Source organism: Equus asinus, chromosome 21 (genome assembly GCF_041296235.1).
Source record: "Equus asinus isolate D_3611 breed Donkey chromosome 21, EquAss-T2T_v2, whole genome shotgun sequence".
NCBI classification, from domain to species: Eukaryota; Metazoa; Chordata; class Mammalia; order Perissodactyla; family Equidae; genus Equus; species Equus asinus.
Window position 1 is genome coordinate 76,931,924 of NC_091810.1, and position 19,277 is coordinate 76,951,200.

The 19,277-nt window shown below is 49.2% G+C and overlaps 1 protein-coding gene across 2 annotated transcripts in view; it reads left to right on the forward strand.

The window, feature by feature from the left end:
* RFTN1 (raftlin, lipid raft linker 1) overlaps nucleotides 1-19,277 on the forward strand; it is a 198,026-nt gene that overhangs the window by 172,917 nt on the left and 5,832 nt on the right. For both annotated transcript variants that reach the window (XM_014842166.3, XM_044754150.2), the window contains exons 8-9: nucleotides 11,954-12,057; nucleotides 14,620-14,701. In XM_014842166.3, coding sequence (XP_014697652.1) covers nucleotides 11,954-12,057; nucleotides 14,620-14,701 — 186 coding nt within the window. The remainder of the gene's footprint in view (nucleotides 1-11,953; nucleotides 12,058-14,619; nucleotides 14,702-19,277) is intronic.

The following is a 19,277-nucleotide window of genomic DNA, read 5'->3' on the forward strand; positions in this document are numbered from 1 at the left end:
GTTGAAAGAATACCGAACAACATGAGGTTACTCCTACTTATAAAAGAGAACTGACCGTATTTATGAAAACGCACATGGGAGGTACTAATTTCTCTGTTCTTCAGTCTGGTGCCAGCTGACTTGGAGTCTTATGTCCACCACAACTGCCATATTTAATGAGAAACACAGATAGATTATGGAGTGGACAGAAGAGAGGGACAGTGATGGAGGATATGCCTGGAAATGATTGAAAACAATTGGGCATATTTATGTTGGAGGAAGGAAAAACAAGGGCAGTCAGGTAGCTGGCTCCGTATCTTTGAGAGGCCAACCTGTGATAAAGGAGCTAGAGTCTGTTTTCCTTGATTGCAAGGGAAAAACTAGGTCCCTTTGGAGAGCTCTTGCAGAACCATTCAGCAGTGGAAGTGGCTGGGGCCCAAGGCTGTCAGCTCCCGGGGACAGTGTGATTCAGATGTCCAGTCACCATCCCTCTGGAGTGATGCAGGTGGTCCTCCTGCTTTGGGCAGGCAGCGCTAGAGCAGTGGTTCACAAACCTTGCTGATCCTCAGAATCACCTGGGGATTTCCTAAAAATACCCATTTCCAGGCACCAGCCCTGGAGATTCAGAGTTAGTAGGTCTGGGGGTGGAGATTAGAGATCTGCATGTTAAAAAACCAGCCATCCCGGAACCGCTAGACTGCAGGACCACCCTGCTCCCTTCCAGCTTTAATAAGTGGGGGTGCATGGTTGACCCATTGCTTATAAGTCAAGTGGTCCCTTTGAGGCAGAATTCTTAAACATGCTCTTCAGCTGAAGTGGAAGATGGGGTATCGCTTTGTTGATGGAAACCCAGGAGTGCATCTGTTACAGGCTCTGGGGCATTTATCTTCAGGCTGTCATGGAGCAGTAGCAAGCCAGCGAATAGAAGGGGTACTCAACAGTCAGGAGTCTGACATGTCCTGAAGCTTGGATATTCCTGTTGGAGATTTCCAGCACCTCAGAAGCCTTATTGGAAGTCCACTTACCAGGAGCAGGGTCCTCAGAGGATGTGCTGTGGGATTTAATGTAACATAATTTGGCTTCAGGGAGAGGGGAGTATGAGCAGAGGGTTGAGTTAGAATTGTGGTAACCATAGCAACGAGACCTTGACAATTGGGTCACCACGAATTGACTGAAGAAAATATTGACCGTAGGCTGAAGTGGGAATGTGGCACCTTGAATTTCCCAGGTGGAGAAAGCCAGGGAGAGAAAATCAGTTCTGTTGAACGTTGCACCTTTTTGCAAGTTCCACCCGCTTTTTTTTCCAGAGTGAACCTAATGCCATGACAGCCCAGTGTCGTGTGGCTTTGTCTGTTGCCAGCTTGCCCAGTGACGGTGGAATAACCCTTTGACTTCCGTTTCCTCCTCCATTATGATTTTGAACCAACCTTTGTTCGGGGACATCATCTGGGTTAGCGTTCATGATTATTGGTGTGCTGTCAGGAATCTACTATAGTTGAAGGTGAGGACTTTGACGAACTTTTAAGTTCTAGGGAGTTTGCTGACAGACCTCCCCCACTCTACTCCAAAGTAAATACTTTTTAATTATATGCTGTGGGAAAGCTCTTTTTAAATTCTCTCTTTTCTAGGTAGTAGATAAGATGGAAAAACAAGAAAGAAAGGTTTAAAGTGTGATCCTTCATCCACCTCGTATTGTCTAAAGTGAGTAATAAAGTGGGAAATCCTATGTATTCCCAGAAAGTCTAATTTCCTCTCGCTCATCAAAGCAAGTGGGACGGACTTGGCAAGTCCCTGGATGGAGAGAATGTTTCTTGTTTAATTGTTATCAAACAAAGCTGTTTCCAAGTCTGCTGGAGAGGACAGGCTCACCCCTGATGCATTCAGCCTGTGTGGAAAATGTCAGCTTCTGGAGGATGTAAGGCTCGTGCTGTCGCAGTATGAGGTCCCGCTGAGCAGCCCACAGGATGTAACAGCTTTGAGCTGCTTAACTGTTTGTGCTCAGAACTACAGCGTCTGTCTCTGCTAGTGGTCAGAGTCGGCCCCAGCCCTCGCCCCCTTAACCTCGAAACATCTGGCCTCCTTACCTCCAGTGTGATCTGGGAGCCCTTGTATTATAACGCACCTGGCCAGGTTCTCATTCTGCCAGTGCAGGCGCATGTCAGCAGACAGCTCTGATAATGTGTATGGCATACCATCCTGTCCCTCCGCCCCACAACCCTTTTCTGGCTCCTGTGTACGTGACTTCAGAGAAACCGCATGTACTAGGACCAAACCACCTCGCTTGTCCTAGAATCCAGGAGGGTGTTATCTTGCGCATGCAGGTTTGGTTTTCCTGCCAGCTCGGCGTGCGTGGTACTTTCGGAGAAGCCAGGGCAGCGTCTCGAGCTAGGACATTCTTCCCCAGTGTGGGTTTTTATCTCTCCCTCCCAGGGTAGGCTGGTGGCCGTGCTGGGCCTCACGGGTAGGGTATCATAAATTAGACTTCAGGGCTCCCGAAGTGATGCCAGGTCACAGTGTGTCTGGTATGGAGGAAATGAGGGCTAGGTGTGCCAGCTTGGAGGGTGGTGAAAAATTAGCAACACTGAGCTCTGTTCAGTAATAGCTATTACATTGTATTTCGTTCAGATCGGATGAGGTGACTTTCACTACGATTTTCCTCCTAGAGATTTGCCTGGGCATTCGGCTCTTCCTAGAATAATAATAATATATCAGCTTCTGCTGTGGAATAGAGCCCCTCAAACTTAGTGAATTAAAATAACAACGCTTTATTGTTGCCGGTGAGTTGACAGGTCAGCTGGGTGATTCTGCTGATCTGGCCTAGACTTGACTCACCTGGGCTCACTCGTGTGTCTGCAGTCGCCGACGGGTCCACTGACAGCTAGCTGGTCCAAGGTGGCACCTCTCACGTCTGCTGGTTGGTTGGGCCATGCGTCTCTCAGCCAAAAGGCTAGCCTGGGCTTGTCCTCCTAGCACAGGCAGGGTTTCACGAGAGCAAGTGGAAGCAGCAAGGCCCCTCGAGGGTTCAGAACTCCCCTAAGGTCACGTCTACCACCTTCTGTGGGTCAGAGCAAGACACAAGACCAGCCTGGATTCAAAGGGTGGAGAAATGGACTCTGTCTCTTTATGGGAGGAGCTGCAGAGTTATGCTGTAAAGAGGCCTGGATACAGGGAGGTAATAATTGAGGCCACTTTTGCAAATAATGTGTCTCGGTAACAATTATTATTTTGTTGGGTTCCCGAAAGGCTAGGGAGTCTGTTGCCTTTCTTGTGTGGTGGAGAAAATCAGGCAAAGATGTGAATTAACCAGCAGGGTGGGTAAGCGGCTTGGAACGGGAGCCTCTACACACGGCATGTATTTTCATCTGCTCCCTTTTCCACATCTGAGAACTAAGCTTTTTTTTCCCCCCTTTTTTTAATGTATTCTCTTTGAATGTTATGAAAGCCAAAGTTGTCTAAAATGAGAGCGACTGCTTTCTTAGACTCTATTATGTTGGCCTAATTACATATCAGCAAAATGTTTTTCTGGGGCATTGTGAGTAAAACAAAGAGGAAAACAACATCTCCAGCGGGCCCAGCATCCTCAGCCCTCCCTCCGGCTGGCAGAGGCTGTGGTCCTGCTGGAGGCCGGGGGGAGGATGAAGACCAGGAAAGCAGGGATGCTGCAGCTGCTGGGCTTTGCCCTTGCCCCAGAGAGAACTGAGGGGCCAGTTGTTTCTTCCTCGCTCCTTCCCTCCAGCACATCTCATGGTGGCCTCCATCCGGTTGGGGAACCATATGCTTACTCTCCCCTCCCTGCCCCCAAGACCTGGATCGGCTGGGGCAAGACAAGAGGCTCACACATCTTTCCTTCCCAGGTGCCCAGCACAGAGCCAAGTTGCCTGAATGTGGAGATTCATAATGATGAGTAGTGGTACCAGGTATGGCCTTGCCCGTTAGGATACTGAAGGATTTGCTGAGTTTTCTGCAAGACTGTCCCAGTGTTATAGCATCCACTTTCCATTTGATAAATAGAGGTGAAATGTTCCTTCTTTCCAACTTGGCATTCCCTTCCTGCCCCACCTTTGCATCTCTACCTTCCATCATGTGAGCGCGTGACTTGTATCTTCTCCATGTGCCATGGTGGCCAGGGTCTCTGCTGAGCCTGGCACAGTCAAGGCAAACCCCAGATTTCCTAAGGGCGTGTTTACACGCCATGTCTCGTCCTCACCACCAGCCACTGCTCACCCTCTTGCCGTCTGACACTTCCCTCCTGAAATGTCCTGGCCGTGGTCCCCCGAGACCCCACCGTCCACTCCAGAGGTGGTTTTGCAGGCTTTGTGGTGCATGCCCTCTCAAGACATTAGATGGTATGGATCTTTCTTCTTAAGATTTTTCCCACCCTGGACTGTTCAAGAGCTGATTCCTCCCAGTTTAGTGTTTTTTATTCATCTTTTGCTTCCGTCTCTCACCAGGAGATCCAGTCCTCAGCCAGCTTCACCCCTCCTTGAGCTTTCATACCCTGCATTGGCCAATGCATCTGGGTCTTAATCTTCCTTCTAACCTTTCCTTGGTTTTAGCCTGTGTATTAGTTTGTTATACCTGTTGTAACAAATTACTACAAACTTGGTGGCTTAAAACAACACAAGTTTATTCTCTCATAGTTCTGGAGGCCAGAAGTCCAAAATGGGGTTTAAGGGATTAATATCAGGGCGGTGGCAGAGCTGCATTCTTCCTGGAGACTTTAGGGGAGAATCTGTTCTTTGACTTGGCAACTTCTAGAGGCCAACCTGCTCCTGGCCAGTCACTCTGACCTCTGCTGCCGTCCTCACACCTCCTTCTCTGACTCTCCCCCTCCTCCTGCCTCCCTCTTTGGAGGACCCTTTTGATTACATTGCACTTGCCTGGATAATCTCCCCATCTCAAGATCCTTAACTTAATCACGTCTGCCAAATCCCTTTTACCATGGAAGGCGACATATTCACAGGCTCCAGGGGCTAGGACATGGACGCCTTTTGCTGGGATGGGTGAGCATTCTTGTTTCTACCACAGACCCCACTTCATCCAGCTGCCTCCCAGACCTTGCCACACATTCCTAAAACTCAGCATGTCTAAAATGGCATTCATTCTCTCTCATTGTCCTCCTTGTCCTGTATGCCTTGGTTTGACACGTGAGCAGCCATTCCCCAGGCCCCCAAGCCATCGTATGGATAAAACAATTTATTTAATAAGAGCCCAACGTTGATGGACACTTGGGTGGTCTCCAGTGTTTCACTATTGCAAACAGTTCTCCAGTAAATAACTTTGTACATTTGTCATTTTTTATATATAGGTTCAATTCCCAGAAATGAGATTGTTGGGTCAAAGGGTAAATGTATTTGTAATTTTGAAAGATACTGTCAAATTGTTCTCCATGAGGTTGAACCAGTTTGCCCTCCTGCCAGCGATGCAGGAGAATGCTTGCTTCCCCACAGCCTTGTCAACCAAGTAGTTGTCAAACTTTTGGGTTTTTACCAATATGATAAGCGAAAATATGATATCCCAGGGTCGTTTTAATTTTCATTTCTCTTATTTGTGAGATTTGGGCATTTTTTCCTGTCCTTAGTGGCCATTTAAATTTCCTTTTCTGTGACTTTCTTCCTATCTTTGTCCATTTTAGAATTGGTATCACTGGATATTTTTTCTCATCAATTTTTAGGAGCTCTTTGTTGTCTGTATTATGAGCTACAAATATTTTCCCATCTTGTCATTTGTCTTTTGACTTAGCTTGTCTTTTGTCATGCAGAAGGGTTTTTATGTCACCAGAATTATTACTTTTACTTGATGGCTTCTGGATTCTAAGTTAGTTAGAAAGGGCTTCCAGAAGGCCCTTTAAAAATTAAAATAATAAAATTGTGTTAAATGTGGGGACTTGGACATAGGCATCTATTTCTTTCCTCTTCTGAAAAATCCCAGTGAAATGATACTAGAGAGGAATGGTAGATAGGAAGTCAATCCTCGTTATTCACAGATTTCATATTTTCGAATCCTGCTTGCTAAAATTTATTTGTAACCCCCAAATCAATACTCATGGTGCTTTCACAGTCCTTGCAGATATATGTGGAGTGGCGGATTTGAACAGTCATGTGCATGTTCCCAGCTAAGGCGACACTCTGCCTTCTCATTTCAGCTCCCATGCTATAGACAAGTGTCCCTTTTGCCGTGTAATGCTGACATGCTGTTTAGCGTTCCTAAGCACAAGAAGGCTGTGATGTGCCTAATGGGGCCAATATGTGTGTTAGGTCAGCCTTGTTCAAGTGTGAGTACAGTGCTACTGGCCATGAGGTTCAATGTTAATGATCAACAATATGTATTAAACAAGGTGTCTTTAAACAGAAACACATAAAACAAGGTTATGTACTCATTAGTTGACAAAAATATGACCAGAGGCTCACAGGAACCTAACCTTGTGTTTCTCCTAGAAACAATGGCTCAGTATTCAATAATTCAGTGTCTGGGCCTGGTATAGAACTTAACTCCCACGTATAATGAAATTCACTGTAGATGGATGGATGGATGGATGGATGGATGGATAGATAGATACAAGAACTAAAAGACTGGAAGAGGATGATTGATTTCATCAAATTTTTAGAAGATGGAGAGGGGATGCAAGAATGCTAATTTACGATTTAGTGAAGTGAAGGAAGCTGCAGCCTGGGTGTAGAAGGGAGCCATTTTCTCTTGCAGAATCCAAGAAAAGCTCTGGTCTTCAAAGCACAAATCACCACGGGATGGTGGGAAGTGAACTGCAGAGCTGAAAACCAGGGCGTTGGTTAAAGTCCTTGTATGGTGTGGTAAGATCCCAGGCTCCCGTCTCTGCCCCCTGCACCCCAGTAAGTGTAGAGAGAGTGCAGCGGGCAGAAGAAAGCACTTAAAATATAGAGAGAAAATATATGTATCCATGAAACAAAAACAAGATGCTATAAAAAAGAAACAAAAGATTAGAAAGAGCTTTCGGATCCTAAAAATAAGGCAGCAGGAAATTTTAGAACATGATCAAAAGGCTGGAAAACGAAGTAAAGGAAATCTTTCAGAAGGTGAAATAAAAGGAGTGAGAAAATGGGGGTTGGGGAAGGTAATAAAATTAAAATATCAATCCTACACTTTGACTAATAGGAAGTCCAGAAAGAAAGAAGACAGAAGATGGAGGAGAAAAAAATTATCAAAGAGGGCCTGCCCTGGTGGCCTAGTGGTTAAGTTCGGCACACCCTGCTTTGGCAGCCCGGGTTTGGTTCCCAGGCACAGACCTACACCACTGGTGTGTTAGTGGCCATGCTGTGGCAGCAGGTCATGTAAAAAAAGAAAAAAAGAGGAAGATTGGCAATGGATGTTAGCTCAGGGTGAATCTTCCTCAGCGAAAAAGAAAAATCAAAGGAAAAAACAGAACACTTTTCAGAACTGAAGGACAAGAATCCTCAGGTTGCAAAGCCATCAAGTATACAGCCCTTTGAGTAAAAAAAGACCCATGCAAAGGCACATTGTGAAATTCTGGAAGTACATAGGGGAAAATATCCTAAAACCTTCCAAAGTAACACAATAGGTTACACAAAGTATTAGTAATCCAAATAAATATCTCAATAGCAATGCTGACATTTAGAAGCTAGTGGAGCAATAGTTTCAAAATTTTAATGGATAGTTAGATTTCAGTCCAGATTTCTGTACCCAAACTGTTAGTTAAGGGTGAAGACAAAGACATTTTTAGGAATGTAGGGATTCAAATGACATCTGGGGCATCAGTTCCTAGGAAATCAGTAGAGGATGTGCTCCAGCAAAATGAGGAAGAAACTAAGAAAGAAAAAACACCAGCCATAGACAGCAGTGGAGGGAGAACCTACAGAAAGCAGCCAGAGCAGATGGGAGCAAGGGTATAGAAAGCTCCAGAAATGATGTCTTCAGTAGAAAAAAATAGAACTAGTGTATTTAGGCACGTGGGATATTTATAAATAGGCATAAAATAGAGGTGCTGGAACATGTGGAATAAACTAGTGATGGGTTCATGTGCAACCAGACAGATGGAAAGAAAAAATTGAGGTCATGATTAACTCCAGGAAAAATAAAGGGTTATATAAAAAAAGAAGGCATGGTCATAGGGCATTACTTGACCCAGCATTGAGATATATTTACAAAGTTGTAATAACACAAACACAGACTTGATTAATTAAAATTACATTATAACCATTTGGGGCATTAAGAAAGAAGATAGAAATGTGTATGGGAGTGCGGAGCCTTCATTTCCCATGGTCGGAAATGAAAAGATATCTAAAATTATGAGTAAAGAAATAGTAGTAGAAACGTACCTTGCCAATAAGCGTTGCACAGCAGTATTTGGGTAACAGTTTTACACAAGACCCACAAGTGTTTATGGCCGGGCTCTGTACGTGCCCTCTCAGTGAAAAGCTAGGGCCCAGCCCTGTGGCTGTCAGGGACAGAGGCAAATAGTCCCCAGTCACTTTCCAGATACAGAGACCATCCCAGAAGTGGTCCCCCACACTTTTTCAGACATGGGAAATTGAATTGCTCTCTTCATTTACAGTCATGTATAAGGAGCAAAGTATTTTCTTTGAAACTGCTTTTCTCCCACATTGCTTCCATAAACTAAAGCAGGAGAAAAGAGAAGAGCAAACTGACATTCAGGCTACAGACTTTCTCACTGCACCCGTGTGTTCCCCCCTAATTATTGCCCTGTGCGGAGGATCTTTAAAAATGATCAGAAGACAAATGCATTTCTTCATAAGCTCTCCGTTCTGTTGTCATCATTTTTGGGGGGTAAGGGAAGGTTGTGCTGGATGTCCTGTTTCTTTCATCGATTTGCGACCACTGGAGAAATTATAGGGAACAAAGGAAGAAGAGCCTTAAATACAAATGAATTCCTTTTATACACGTTGAAAAACCACAGGACATGCTCCATTTTTTTAACACTCCAGGTGTGATCGGAGATTACATATCCACGCAGGTGAGTGGAGAGTTAATTAAAATTGTTGCTCCTACTCCCAGAAAGAAATGTCTTTTCGTGTGATGAGGAGGCTGGCTTTGGAGTGCTGTTTGTGCTTTTCTGTTCTCATTGGAGTGTCGCAGAAAAGCAGATCAAAGAGAGCCTTCCATCCACATAGGTTTCCCACCACTTTTCTTAGCTAATGGACTTGAAAGCCTGTTCCAGTGGCTGCATGGGGCTTATGTCATATTTTAGAAATGTCATCTTCTTACTGTATTGATAATAGACAAACCGGCTTTGATAGATGCTGATGGAAAACCACGCTCCACATTAATTAAATCAAGACCAGCCCAAATAGTTGGAGTGGGAGAGTCTGGCAGCATGTAGCATCTCACCCCCTACCATTTGTGTTTTACTTTTCAACCCACCATGTGACGGCCAGATATTAACACTTGAGATGGAACCCTCGGCTCTCTCAAGCAGGGCTGTTTTGTTGTTGTGTTTCTCTTTTCCTTTTAGTCTTTATGGTTCTGCACCCTCTGGCTGACATACTCTACCCTGAGGGGAAAAACTGTTTGGGAAAAATCCCGCTGTCTTTCTCTTTAAGATGGTGACAAAACGAAATAAAATAGAGCAAAATAGAGGCAGCCCGTGCGAGGCCCGTCTGAGCAGCAGGTCAGGCTGCCGCGGGTTGTCCATTGTCTTGCGGCTCCGGGTGCCCGTGGAGAAAGAGACCGGGGAGAAATCCTGGCCGGGGCACAGCCACCAATAAAAGGACTCCATTCTGCCACTCAGGGCTTTGTGAGGCCCCAAAGCTGGTCCTGGTTGCCATGGCTACTGTCTGATTGTGCCGGGTTTGTCACCGCTCTTGATAAAGTGGGAAGGTTACTCTTGATAGGCCCAAGTAATCAGAACCTCGCCAAGCTGGAGAGTGTGGATTTAACATATTTTCCCTCCTCTCTTGAAATCAGGACTGCAAGGATGGGGGCAGGGGTTCTCAGGATAAAGCAGCCACAACAGGTGGTGAGGGGCATGCCCAGCATGAGGGATACTGGCCATACTGGTCTGGAAGGGAGGTTTCATGGGGCCAGGGGCCTGGGCAGAAAGAGCAGGGTCCCTGGGTCATCTGCTGCCAGCTCTGGCCTGAGTGGGGCTTCAGGCATGGGGCCAGAATGGGATCCCCTCCTATCCCCCGCCCATAATTGGTTATACTTGTACCCTCTCTCCTTTCCTCCTTCCCTTCCTGCTCCCCTCTTCATTAACCTCCCTCCTTCCCTCCGTCTCCCAGGCTCCCCTCCATCCCTCCGCTGCACAGTGTTCTAACAGAGCTCATCCTTTCACAGTCTCTCTACTTTTTCTGCTCACCTGGAGAGTGATGGGAAAGGTTTGATTTGAGGTAACAGCTGATGGATTCTGGCTACAGAACTGCAGACACTGAGCTGCATCAGAACTACTAGGAAGGCTGTTTAAGACACAGATTCCCAGGCCCCACCCCCAGAGTTTCTGATTCCACACGTCTGGGGTGGGGTCCCAAGTATCTGCATTCCTAACAAGTTCCCGGGTGATACTGATGCTGCTGACTCAGGGGCCATGCTTGGAGAACCTCTGAGATCGTCCAAGGCTTATTTTATACAGCTGAGCAAAGTGAGGCTCCTGAAGGATAAATTAGTCACCAGCGGTTCAGGCGACGTGGTAGCCACACTGAGACAAGTGCTCAGTGACAGGAACTTTGTCATTTGAAGAGGCAGAGCTGGTTGTTCCCTCGTCTCTCTTCCAACCCCCTAGCTCAGGGCAGCCAGATGAGCTGGTTCTATTCCCACAAAGCCTTCAGCAGGACAGCCACTCACCACCGATGGTCCTCTTCTGAGCAAGGCTGGTCCTGAGTTCAGCTCACCCTCCTCGGTGCTCTAGGCTCAGCGTGGTCTTCCATGTGTACGTGCTGGAGTTATCCCTCTGGAATGCCCTTTCCCCAACTCTGCCTGTCCAATTTCTGCCCAGCCTTGAGCCCCAGGACACCTGCTTTGACCACGGCCAGCATCCTTCCTCTTCTGCTGACCTTCGAAGCCTCGTGGCCCTGCCAATGGGCCATTTTGTATTTCAGTTTCTTGCATGTTTGTGCTGTTGCCTCTGCTGGACTGTGAGCTCCAGCGGCAGGACCTGCTGTCGTTCATCTTTGCACCCACCATGGCTCCGAGACACCAGCTGAACGAATCCGCATGGCCGCCTCCTTTGGAAGGAATCTGGACACATGTTTGAGATGTTCCAAAGCCTTCCTCACAGAGATGGGAGCCCAGTGGACACAGGCGGGGGCGGGAGCTGCACTTTCAGTGTTAGTGAGGAGCCCAGAGTAAGAAATAAGGCCGGCTGCAGGGAGAAAGCGTGACCTGGAACCCAGTGCGGGGGCCTCAGGTTAGGGTTCGCTCCCTGTGGGAGCAGGGCTGAGTTGTTAAATTGAAAGGCAGTGTTACCTACCCACGATGATATGAAATAAAACACAGCAGTGTTCATTTATCCCTTAATGGCAGGACGGTAACACAAATGGTATGTGTATGGGGTGTGTGTGTGTGTGTGTGTGTGTGTGTGTGTGTGTGTGTGTTGCTGCTGTGGCTGGATGCAAACGACTTGATCATTTGTCAGATGTAATCTAACTCCCCACGACGCGCTCCAGAATCACCTGGAGCAGCGTGCCTTGTCATATGGCCCAAATACGTCTTTGAGGCACGGTGATCATGCTTCTTCAGTGAAACGCACAAGAGGCTATTCATCCAGACAAGAAGAAAACAAAACTGATGAATTAGTCCTATGGCTCTAAATCCTTGCCCACTGCACAGACTGAGTGGGGGCCCAGAGAGAAATCCCGTACTGGCAGTTGGGTTCCGAACTCTTGAAGCCTTGTGGAGCTGGGCCTCCAGGCTGCAAGGCGCCCGCCCCTTTCTGCTTTGTTGAGTAGGCAGATTGAGCATCCCCTCCAGTCACTCAGGTGACAGCTTAGGCAGCAGCAGCCCTCACAGTGGCCTTTCTCCCCAGGGCGTCGAGGTGCAGACAGACTACGTGCCCCTGCTGAACTCGCTGGCGGCCTATGGCTGGCAGCTCACCTGTGTGCTACCAACTCCTGTTGTCAAGACGACCAGGTAACAATAACCGTCATTATTATTATTATTATTGAACGCTTACTCTGCTAGGCACTGTTCCCAATGAGCACTTCATGTACATCACTTATCTAATCTTTGTGACAAGGCTGTGAGGCTGGTGTGGTTACATAAACTCTCCAACAGAGAAGTGGCAGAGCCAGGACTTCAGATTATTAGCCACCTCCCCAAGAGCACTCCCTGCACCCCTCTTCCCATGTGGGGAACCTTGGTCAGTGAGTCATTACTGCCCAGCATGGCGAAAACAAGCCACATGGGCTGAGGAGGCCCAGGGCTCTCAGAAGCAAAAGACAGTCAGCACCTACTGTGTGCCCTGTGCTGGGCGGGGTAGGCACGTTGCATGTAAAAATCCCATTGAGTCCTCAAAAAATCCCACGAGGTGGGACTTTTTTTATTTAACCCATTTTACAGCTGAGGAAAGTGTGGCCAGGGAGGTTGAAGGACTTGCCTAAGATCGTGGCACTGGTCAGCAGCCCCACAAAGGGGATGTGAAGACCTGGATTTTGGCCCTTGCTTGTGGTACTCCTGATAATGTCACATTCATTTATCCATCCTCGGCTCTACCCTCCATCCCTTGAGCCCATGGGCTTATCCCAGCCATACCAACCCTAAAAGGCCTTCCATCTGTATTTTGGGTTTGCTGTCTAAACTAGTCCTGCTAACTCTCCTGTGGGATTGTAAGTATAGATATGATTCCCATTTTATAGATAAGGAAACTGAGGCTCAGAGAGGCTTGATCATGTACCTGAGACCACACAGCCAATACGTGGCAGACCCTGGGACTAGAACTTCAGTCTGTAGTGTCAGGCATTCCTTTTCCTACACCAGGCCACCTCTTTGCTGACCTACAGGGATGCCCCACCTCATGGCCCTCAGTGTGCCACCTTCCCCCAGTCTGGCTGCATACTCACTGTTGCAGGGTGATGGACAGCATGAGGCAAGGGTGGTGATCTGGGGGGACAAAAGGAGGTATAACCCCAGAGCCCATACTGAGGGTGGAGAATAATGGCGACACTCAGTGCCTTTCCTGGGTCCCTCCGCAAGCAGGTCTGGGCCCTCAACATGTCTCCCTCCTGACACTGGGGCACAGTGGGTCCATGCACCTGCAAGAGCCAGTCTGCAGTCTCCTTTAGACCCTTGGCCACTGGGAGCTGCCATATTGTTTCTCTTCCAAGGCTTCTTTGGGCAAAAGCCGATGCAGCCAAGTGGAAAGAACCCTGGATTTGTGGCCTGAAGTCTTGAACCCAAGTCCTGAGTCTGCCACTTGCAAACAGTCCACCTTGGCCAAGTCATGAGATTCTTTGAGTCAGTTTTCTTCCATAAGATGGAAGAACGCTTCCCCACCATCCATTCCAGAGGACAAGAATCAGGATGAGAATGTATTTGAACGTGAAGCCCCAGCTAGTTCTGAGCTAAACCCACAGGGTGCAGACAGGTCTCTGTCTCCTTTGTCTGAGATAGTCACACCTGCTAAATAATTCTCCCCAATCCTCCACTTCCTGTGCCTTAAGTGACCCCTCGGGGTGGAGTGGAGTGGAGAGTGCATGGAGCCAGGCAGATCCGAGCCTGAATCCTTGCCGTGTGATCTCAAGCCTGCTCCTTAACAGAGCTTTCATTTCCTGTCTGTCAAAGTGGTGGTCCCAGTCCTTGGAGCCCTGTGGTGAGGCTTAAATGAGCCATTGCGTGTGAAGTCACCCAGCCCAGCCCGGGAACCAAATAAGAAATGTTAGTCGTATCCCTCTGACACTCCATGCAGTGACACATTACCTCGGCAGAGAAGACATTTGCAAAATAGAGATTTAAGAAAGTGATCAGAAGGGTGAAGGCAGGGGACAAAACAATATTTCTATCATCTTTAAAGACAGCTCCATAGGGTCCTGCCTTCCTGGGAGGAAAGTATACCCACTGTGCCATAAACATGAGTGGCGCTCCTGAGCTCCCCCTCGCCCGCTTTGTTAATGCCAGTCCCTGCCTGGATGCCTGCCCTTCATCTGTGTACCTGCAGGGGCCATGTGGCCCTGCTGCTCAGTGAAGGTGAAATCAGGCAGGTGGCTGGGACCCTGTGCACAGCCAGGCCCTCTGCCCGCTGTTCTCTGATGGCTGATGGGCAGAGCTCATCACCCAGGTCCTCATCTACGCACCCATCCTGGGCCAACCAGGCCCCTCCGTGGCCTCATTACCAAAGACAGACTGGGAACAGGCCTCCCACCCTTTGAGATTCACTGAAGAAGCCAGTTTGTCATCATTTGGCGAAGACGCTAGCTGTTATTTCATATCAAGGGAAGAGAATTTTCCAGCTATGAAGCTAACTTTGCAAAGATGCCCACAGAGCTTATGTTGGGCCTCTGAGTAGCCCCCTGGAAGCAAGGGTGGGGGCCCTGGGGTGGCAGGGGGGCTTCTTGACTTCTGACCTCTCACTGCTGGTGGCATCCCTTCCTTTCTGTGGGTGGTTAGCCTGCAAAGTTAGGGTTCGCAGTGTCTGGGCGAGGTTTGGGGTTCCCCCAGGTATAACGTAACTCATTCTCAGCTCCCTGTGTGTTACAGGGAGGGGAATGTGTCCACCAAGCAGATTGTCTTTCTTCAGAGACCGTGTCTACCTCAGAAAATGAAGAAGAAGGAATCAAAGGTAAGGGACTCCGGCCACATTTCTCGGTTTTCCTTAGGGGACACTATCCTCAAGGGGAGTTTCTACAGCAGCTGGGTGGGCAGCCTGCTCCCACCTCCAAGGGCCTTCAGAGCCCACGGAGCACCTGAGCCCCTTGGCAAACTGGTCACGCCTGCAGCTGCCCAAATAGGAGAGGTGAGGGCGCTGGAGGCCTGTCTGCCAGTCTCCTGCCAGTCAGGCCAGGGGAGCGGAGGAGAGAGGTTCTTCTAGACACCCAGCATGCCAAATGCTCCCACTAGGTAAACACGGGGCGTAAGTCAGCTCAGCCTGACGGGTGCGGTGGCTGGAGCTCGCGCCCAGCTTCTCTGTTTCTTAACCTCATCACAAGCTGGGTAGAGCTGTGGCCTGCCCCATAGGATCCTGAGGGACATCAGAATTTGGTGATCTTGGCAGAGAGAACCTGCTGGACCCCCTTTGGACAGGCCCTGACCCGCGGGCCTCTGAGTGACAGCAGCTGGTGTAGGCAGAGGCCAGCCTTAGCCTGTGGCGGTGAGTCCTCAGGCCAGGCTGTCCTGGGACCACCAGGGGACTTTCTCCCCTCACTGGACGTCACATGAACCGTCCCGGAAACACAGTCCACTGAGAGACTGGCCATTCTCAGAACCGTTCCCGTGTTTCCTGAAGTGGAGCCTAGGTCCTCCTTGTGTCCAATGACTCTTGTGTCTGCAGCCTCACACCCCATGCTGTGCAGCCCGCAGGTGCTTTTCCTGGGGGGGGGGTTCACCAGTTGCTCAGGAAGAAGCCAGTGAGTTGAGGGAACCTGCCAAAGCCTGAGTCAGGTCACCTGGAGCCAGCTCGTTCCCCCTTTGATGGCCAAGGCCATGCCCTCTGGCAGAACCTTCTGGACCTGCCCCTCTCCTCATGCTGGCACCGTCCCATGCTCCCCACTCTTGGTTTCTCGTCATCTTTGGACACAGAGCCCAGACGGGAGCAGCCAGCAAGTGAACAGATTGGAGCAGTCCCTTGCCAGCCAACAAATCCAGGGGGGGCCCGTGCGTGAGAGGAACGCCAGGGAAATGGCAACCTGAAGCCAGATGGGGCAGAGTGCAGGGGAAGGTCTCTCTCCAAGCTCTGAGATGCTAATGTGACAGGTGACAGCAGCAGAGGACCAGAAGGCAACTGCCAAATCCACCATTAACCACCAGGAGCAGTCAGCCACCAGCTGGAAGATGGATTGGCCCTGGACTGCCGTCAGTTACACCTTAGCCATAGGCCCACGGGGACAGCATGCAGTCACAGAGCGACATTCAACAACAGCGCACGTGAGGTCTCTATCAGATGCCAAAAGAAGCCCTGCTTCTGCCTTTAAGAGAGGGAGGTGGTGCTGCCTTTTCTTGCTGGCTCTTCCTGGTTTTGGCGCTGGCAGATCCCGAAGGAGAGACACGTGGTTTGATTTTGGTAAAGGCCATGCATCTCACAGAGGGGTACAAGCTGGTGGAAACTCCAGCGGGCAGAGACATTTTAGAGGCAGCGTTTTAAAGCTGCTGGAAGAAGGTAGAATTACTTGCCTCAGGGAAAATCCAGAGAGGATGGGAGTTATTTCCAACCCTAATCAGCTGTACCAATATGGGTTGACTGCTTTCTCTTTTAAAGTACTTACTTATGCCCTGCCCATTCCAAGCATTGGCGGGTGTCAAGCGCTTGTTCTCCACGAGATTCTCTAAGTCACCTCACTGGTGGAGTCTCAAAGAGGGGACTTTCCAGCCAGATGTCTTCTCTCCATCTCATCGTCCCCACCATCCACTCCTCAGGGGACTTGGGTCAGCATCCTGCTCCCCCGAGGTCTGTGTACCCCCATGACCATGGTAGTGACGCCATCTGGTCCTCACTGCGCATGGGCTCCCCGCAGCACTGACACTGTCAGCCACTCCCCACCTCTGGAAGCACCTTTTCCTCTTGGCACTGTCCCACCACTCTCCTGGTTTTCCACCAGGTTCCTCGGGGTTCAGATCCGGCCCCATTTCTCTTCTCACTCTTACCTCCTCCTTAGAAAATCTCCATTTGGGGCCAGCCGGCTGGCGGTGTGGTTAAGTTTGCTCACTCCGCTTCCGTGGCCTGGGGTTTGCCAGTTCGGATCCTGGGCGCGGACCTAGCACTGCTTATCAAGACACTCTGTGGTAGCATCCCACATACAAAATAAAGAAAGACTGGCATAGATGTTAGCTCAGGGCCAGTCTTCCTCAGCAAAAAGAGGAGGATTGGTGGCAGATGTTAGCTCAGGGTTAATCTTCCTGAAAAAAAAGAAAAATCTCATTCATCACTAGAGTGAGAAAGGCTTACTGTCCACCTCTGTGTCCATAACTCTTACATCTGCATTTCTGCCCTCACTTCTCCCCAGGGACCCCAGCTCCACCTGTGCTGTCACCACTCAGCAATCTCAGAGCAACTCAAGACTTTGGCCCTCCCCCACACCTGGCCCACCTCCTCCTACCTAGAGGAATGGCCTGCCTCCCCACACCTAGAAGAATGACCCACCTCCCCCACCTAGAGATATGGCCCGTCTCCACCACCTAGAGGAATGGCCTACCATGGGCTCAGAGGCACCCACCCGCCCATGCACAGGGCATCCTTGCATCACCATGTCCACCCCATTCCCCGCCCCCCAGTATTCAGTCTGTCCTAAGACATGTCTATTTTAGGTCCTAGAAACTGGAACCCCTTCACCTCTCCCTGTCGCCCACCTTGACTACTCTAATCCTCTGCGCACAAGTCCCCTTCAGACATGGGCTCCACTCAGAGCCAACATGATCTTTTAAAAAAACAAATTGAATCATGTCACCCCACTGCTTAAAACACTGTCTGAAGCTTCCTGTTGTTCTTAAAGATGGAATCCCTTGCCGTAGCCCCGTGTGATCAGCCCCATTTTCCGCACTTCAGCGCCTTTGGCCTTCATGCTCTTCTGAGTCCCTTCCTGCCCCAGGGCATTGGCCTTGGCTGTTCCCTCTGCCTAGGACACTCTCTTCCTTTGTATTTTCTCAGGACAGGTTCTCTCCCGCCAGACTCGGCCGGGCTCCTTAGTGGTACGCTGGGAAGAACCACGTTCCTCTCTTTCGGACTGTCCTCTAGGTCTCTAATTCTTTGTGATCATCAGCTTATCCTATACCGGTAGAATCAGACATTAACTCTCTTGGAGCAAAGCTTTTTTTCTACCTGTTGTATGCCCAGTACCTGGCTTTTAGTTGATACTCAACAAATATTTGTTGAATCAATGAGCAAGTAATCCAAATTCTGAGCCCAGGACCTATGTATTAAGTCTAGCACTGACATTTAAGTAAAGAGATCGCAGGATTGGCACTCCAAGGACATAGTGTGTTAGTCCTCGTTAATCAGCAAAATGGACAAAATTCTCCCATCAAGACTTTTCAAGGAAACTTCTCTGTGCGTAGGTGAGTGTGGCTTTCAAAGCAAATAGCGACCTCCTTCGAAGGGAGCAGGTGATTTGTACGGCACCAGAGAAGTCCTCCTTCCGACTAAACCAGTTGAAGTGGAGGCAGATGACGGACAGTTTTTAAAATGTGTGAATTAAATCCATTAGCCCCTGCTGACGTGGACTCGGGACCCACACCGCTGTAAAGGGAAGCAATTTTTTTCCTTTCCGCCCGTATTTCTGACACGGACGGCTGGTTGGACTCTTTCTTGGTTTAGGCACCGAGGCACACCCGGTGCCCCGGACACCCTGCTTGTTTGATGAGTTTAGTGACTCCCTCTGGGACCACTCAAGACATGGAATGTGTGCTCCAGGCTGGACCGCCTGCCTCGCTGTGTGCATGTAAAGCTGTCGCTGTCCCGGGGCTGCCGCATCCCCCCGCTCCTCTTCTTGCTTTCTAAGAAGTCAGCTTTTTGAGCCTTGGGATCTGGAGCAATTTTTGTTAAAGACCATGACTGTCCCCAGCTTTAGCAGGAAGAGAAGCCTGGGAGGGGACGGCAGCAGCTTTGAGGATGGAAGGCCGGGGGCTGGAGGAAGCCTTTCCCTGGAGGGCAGAGCTGGCGGCTGTGGGAGGGCAGGCGTGGGAGCTGTTTTTCTTAGCTCAGTGGTTCTCAGACTGTGGTCCATGGGCCAGCAGTGTCAGCCTCACCTGGGAGCTTGTTAAAAGTGCAAAGTCTCTGAGTCAGAAACTCTGGGCCCTGGGGGAGTGAGTGGGTAGGAGGCGCCTTCCAGTTACTCCTGATGCCCACTCCAGTCTGAGAGCCAGTGTCTTAGTGGAATGGTTTAGGGCCCTTCCCAGGCTCACCTGTGCACCACCATTCACATTTTATCATCATTGATTTTTTTTTTTAAATGGGCCTGTCAGGGAGCCTTCAGTGTAGATATGTTTTTAATAAACCAAAAAAAGTATCTTCAATGGCAGTTAAATCTGGATTTCCATTAGCTGACCCCTTGGCCTAATGAGTCAGGCACCTGACCTAGCAGACACATCTTAGATCATACTGCTGAAAGCTGAGGCACCTTGATGAGGTGCTGAGCCATGCAGTGGTGTGTGGCCTCTCCCTTCCTTCCTCCCCTCCCTTCCCTCTAGGGCAAGAGTCTCAAGCCTTT